The 5,515-nt window shown below is 32.8% G+C and overlaps 1 protein-coding gene across 2 annotated transcripts; it reads right to left on the bottom strand.

Moving 5' to 3' along the window:
* Window positions 1–517: 517 nt before the first annotated feature.
* Window positions 518–2,107, bottom strand: LOC109010913 (adenylate isopentenyltransferase 3, chloroplastic). Of its 2 annotated transcripts, XM_035695550.1 has the most exons (3): window positions 1,976–2,107; window positions 1,706–1,796; window positions 518–1,531 (listed from the first exon to the last, which is right to left on the bottom strand). In XM_035695550.1, the coding sequence occupies exon 3, from the start codon at window positions 1,522–1,524 to the stop codon at window positions 520–522; it is 1,005 nt and encodes a 334-aa protein (XP_035551443.1). In that variant the 5' UTR covers window positions 1,525–1,531; window positions 1,706–1,796; window positions 1,976–2,107; the 3' UTR covers window positions 518–519. The 2 variants fall into 2 exon arrangements, with proteins under 2 accessions (XP_035551443.1, XP_035551442.1); XM_035695549.1 differs by lacking the exon at window positions 1,976–2,107 and having other exon boundaries at window positions 1,706–1,951.
* Window positions 2,108–5,515: the final 3,408 nt, after the last annotated feature.

Here is a 5,515-nt window from a genome sequence, read left to right as displayed (position 1 = left end):
CTCATAGCAAGATGTAATTATAATTATAAGAAAAAAAAACTAAAAAAAATAAAAATGAAAACCACCTATGTGATGATACTTTTATATCCCATTTACTACTGTTTTACTATTTAGATATTTTTTTTTTCTCTTTTTGCTATTTGAATCTGGATTAAAAATATCAGAACATGAACTTCTTGTATAATTTAGAAGAAAATAAATTTAATTAATCAATGTAATCATGTAATTTAATTAAAAAGAAATTCAATTTTATAAAAATTGACTCAAAATAAAAGAATGTCAATTTTTATAAAATTAAATTTTTTTTAAATAAGTTACATGATTATATTAGTTGATTGAATTTATTTTCTTTTAAATTATGCAAGAAGATCATTTCTTTAAATTTTCAATCCAAATTCAAAGATCAAAATAAAAAAAATGACTGGATAGTAATACAATAATAAAGAAAGTGTAAGGAAATCATTATCATATATATATATATATTATATAATATATATATATATATATATTAATATATATCTAGTAAGTTGCGCTTGCAACAGCAGTTCCTACATTATTCCTGACTTTAATCCCCGCAACATGAGTTGTAGGGACCATGGAAGCGGCAACATTGTAAAGAAACTGGCCAACAATAACTGTGCTTGGTCCAGCCACCACCTGTTCCCATATTGCCTCATCTGCTTCTGATGATCTTCCTTTCTTTTGGAACACTTCCGTGGCATCAATCCTATGCATATTCCACCCCTTTATGTTTCTCAGACGATGGATTTTCCCCAGTTGTCGGCATGCTAATTTGCATGTGTTCTCCTTCATTTGATTGATTGCTTCTTGGAGTAAAATCCCACGTTGTTTTCTGTCTAAAAATGGTTCATTTCTGAAATACTGATCGAATTCTGGAACCCCAATTGCTCTTCTGATCCCCCTTGAATTATCGGCATTGGGATCAAACATGTTTCTCAGCTCATCCACCATCCCATTCTCAACCATTTGATCAACTCTTTTGGAAACAAATGAGTGCAGCACAGGCATTGACACATCCACCCAAAGAAAGCAGCAGTCATACTTCGATCGGAGCATGTAATCATCGTTTTCAACTAAGGCCTCCATATAAGAATTCGAGCCTCCAACGATGATCGGAAGCCGGCCTCGTCCCAAGATCGACTCGATGGCGATAGAGGCCTTGTCACAGAAGTTTGTTACAGTGAAATCTGCACTGGGATTCAGTATCCCTAGCAAATGGTGCGGCACCCCACGTTGCTCTTCCTCGGTTACTTTGTTGGTGACTATGTGAAGTCCCTCGTACACTTGCATTTTATCGGAGTTTATGATTTCTGCCGGAAATCGGGTGGCGAGATCAATGGAGAGTCTTGACTTCCCGGTTCCGGTTGCTCCCATTACAATGACTACCTTTTCTTTATGTCTGATCCGGTGAGGATTGAAGACATCCATTTTCAGCCCTCCAGATGGAAACTCTAATAATGGTTGTACTGTTTGTTTGCACATGAGCACGGAGGAAAATCCCATGATGCACCTATTGAAAGAAAAAGAAAAAAAAAAAGCAACAAAATTGGAAATAATAATTAAATAAAGCTTTCCTTCTAGACTACTTTACCAAACATCAAACTAGAAAGAAATCATGAGGAAAAAAAAAAACAGCAACATGCATACATGCATGGTGGATGAATTTATATAAAAGAAACCTAACCTTTCTTAGAGAAGTTTATGGTGATTATGATTATGATCAATTACAACAAGCTGGATCAAAACTGGGATCAGATCAGAATGTAGTGTTGAGGCTGTGGCAAACAAACACTTGAGGATTAATATCATAGGTCCTGAAAGGTGAACTATATATATATATACATATATATGAGGATACAAAGCTACAAGATGATGAATGAGCTAGAAGGCTGAAAATTTATAGGGGTTTAATTCAAGGCCAAGTGGATCAATTGGGTACGCATCTCTCACTCACCTTGAGCTTGGGATTTTAATCACAGTCAACATAATGAAGAGAAAAGGTGGTCTTAACAGTATTCCCTCTCAAGTTTCTTCTGATGATCTGTCTATCTCTCTCCCCCCACCCCCAATTCATGATCTCTTCTTCTTTTTTTCCTCATTTTCCTTAGCATATATAGATTAATGATTTTTTAAGGCATATATATGTTAATATTACATGGACTTTAGGATAACATGGAAGGGCGTATAATGTTTTCGAGAAAGCAATGGGCGCGCGCGGATATATAAAAGTTCTTTTTTAGTGGTTTCATGCATGCAGTACTTTGGATATGCAGCAAATTGCATGGGAATAATATGGTTTCTATCAATATCATGACTTGATTTTGAGTGATCATATGCCTTTCCACGCAGGCTACCTATTTAATTAAGGAGTTTTTATATATATATATATATAGTTTTTTTTCTTAATTTTTATTTTCATTTTATGAATATATATATATATATATATATATATATATATATATATAAAGTACAAATTTGATGCAGCATGCATGCGGGGTGGTCCACGCTTAATAGTCACCCTTTGTCAGTGGCATTTGAAATATTGCATTAAGACAGGAAAGAAATCTGCCATGATGATTAACTGTAGTTGGCATTAACAACAGTCAAATCATTGCGCCATTTTATCTTGGGGAATATTTTATTAATATTTTAAGGTCAGACACTAATATATATTTGCCACTACAACCTTAAAAATAAAATTAAATAAAAAAGGTCATGACAGTATTCTAGCTAAATTCCATAACAGGACTGTACATTAATTTATAATCCACACGTACGCTTAAGATTCTGATCATAACTAAAGCGCCCGATTCATGTTGTGTTGCAATATTCAAGCAACAAATTGCACTTTTTTCTAACAAATATCCGATTCTCTTGCCCCAAGTACTTGACAAAATCAACTTTTTGTCCAGTTTTGGCATCGATTCTAATTAATTTGAGCAATGCTAGAAACCGCATCGACGTTATTCCGTCAATATTAATCCATTATATATATATGTTGAGGGATATTATATTTATATATATATATATATATATACACACACACACACACTACTGTTAATTAATAGCTCGTGAATAATTTTTATCATTTTTATATAATAATTAACAAGCATTGATCTTATATAAGAGTTATTAATTAAACATAACTATTAATATCTCAACTGATAATATATGGCGGGATTTTTTTATATATATATAAGTTATTATCTAATTCGATGTTGCATGTATTTCTCAATGTGATGATGATAGTCGAAGACAATAACTTATAGGATTTTTATTATTTTTTATGTTGATGCAAATTTCAGTACACCTGCTGCTACCAGCTTGCTACGAATTACTTGACTCGATGGATGGAGGGAGGGCCCTCCCAACTCAAGCACGAAATCAATGTTAAGTCAACAATCATCGAGAGGGGCACTACCAAGTGAGATCGAGACCAGCACCCCTGCTACCTTGCTATCTGTGAGCAGAGAATGAACTTCGAACACTCGAGAGGGATACTTTCTATATATGCCTAAGTTAGATTTTTTTTTTTTTTTTTTGTTACTTTAGAAAAGGAAGATCAAAATCATAATGTCTTGTGGCTTACCTCTCTCTAATTCTCCTCTATATCATGGGGATGTGGCACAACTTCCCCTCTCCTTGGGCCAATGACTCTCGCAGACTGACACTGGCAGGTCTCCCAAGTGGCTATTACGGGACATTAAATGTGGTAATAAACCCTTTGAGCACCCGGTGCCTACTCTAGGTTTGATCTTACTACCAAGTTACCAACTGAGCCTACTGATCCTGACTGGGTTGGTTATTAGGGACGTTTTACCTTGGTGGGCAAACCTTGGTTTTGGGAGAAAGGGATCTCGAGGATCAACTAATGAGACTAGAGGGTTCTTATCAGTCTCGTGGTTATTTGCTCGCTTGCTGGGTACATTTAGTACCCCAATAATGTATTGTGTATGTGTATTATATGTATGTATGTATATATATATATATATATATTTATAAATTAAAGAGTCAAACTAAAAAATCTCGAGATTTTCTAGTATTATAGATCGTGAGAACCAATATTAAATGATATAAGTCACATTTGGATACTTAGAATATCTCAATTTAATTATAAATAATAGTGAAATTGTTTAAATTAAGATGCTTTATTGGGACTTTGGGAAATGGACAATGTAGTTAATATATATATATATATATATATATTTATAAATTAAGGAGTCAAACTAAAAAATCTCGAGATTTTCCTATATTGTAGATCACGAGAACCAGTATTAAGTGATATAAGGTTCCGTTTGGAGATTTAGAATATCTCAATTTATTTGTGAATAGTAGTAAAATAGTTTGAGTTAAGATGTTTTATTGGAGTTTTGGGAAATTGGAGAAATAAGGTTGAATAAAAATATTATAAATTTAAAAAATTATTTGAATATAATTTTTTAATCTTACTTTTGTTTTAAAATTTGAAAAGTTGTATTACTTTTTGTGTTTTGTTTGAAAAAGTTGTAACGATTAGGTAATAATTAAACAAAAAAGTTAAAAATTAAAAATTAAAAAATATTTTGATTTGTATGATGTTTGGAAATGAAATATCTGAAAATATCTAAGAACATTTAAGAACAATTGCAGTACCAAACAGAGCCTTAGAATGAACATTTTAAATGCAGATAAGCATCATAATATATATCCTTTAGATTTTTTATTTTTTATTTTATTTTTTAGCTTTCTGTTTAATTTGTGGAAGCAGGACGAGTATGGAGGCCTTTCCTTTAATATGTATAGTCAAATGGAATAAATTGAGGTTGAAAAAAACCACATAAAGGAGGTTGAAGAGAGTGGTCTAGGATACAAATTAAGTTGAGTCAGTCAAATCAAGTCCATTTTTCAATATCATAATCTCCATCAATCTGCAAATTTGTCAGTGATTTCACATGACAACATATGATAGATGCCTAACTATATATGAATGATGATAAGAATTAACTTAGAATTATAACTCGTAATTAAAACTTCTATAAATGATATTAATGGTCATCGAGAAATTATTCACGTACGCACTCCGCCGGGATTCTAGGGTTCGTACATAAACCACAGTGGCCGCCTTCCTGTCCCGTCAATCACAAGAAACAGTGAAAGCATTTCATGAAACCCTTGATTTCAATGGAGGAGAGAAATTAATTGTACCTTCCCAATCATTATATCGATATTGCAGGCTTGAACATTGTACGTACGAAATATGGGTTAGGTTTATCTAATGTCAAGCTAGCACACATGCATGATCATAGAAAGGAAGCAAGAGGAATGAAAGGTGGTGAAAAGACTTGGAACTAAGCCGAGACGCATAATATATGGAGTGATGGGATAATCGGATGGAGAGATCTTCATGTATATATATGTATACATCTATATAGATGATGAAAAAGAAAATGATGCATTGATCTAAAGGAAGGAAAGGCTTGAATAATTAGTGATTATCATGAATGATTGATTGTTT

The sequence above is a fragment of the Juglans regia genome, chromosome 11, assembly GCF_001411555.2.
Source record: "Juglans regia cultivar Chandler chromosome 11, Walnut 2.0, whole genome shotgun sequence".
Classification (NCBI taxonomy): domain Eukaryota; kingdom Viridiplantae; phylum Streptophyta; class Magnoliopsida; order Fagales; family Juglandaceae; genus Juglans; species Juglans regia.
Note: the sequence above shows the minus strand (reverse complement) of the source record. Positions and strands in the feature narration are given on the sequence as shown.

Coding starts and splice junctions, on each gene's coding strand:
- LOC109010913 (XM_035695550.1), bottom strand. CDS start 1,524: ATGGGATTTTCCTCCGTGCTCATGTGCAAACAAACAGTACAACCATTA.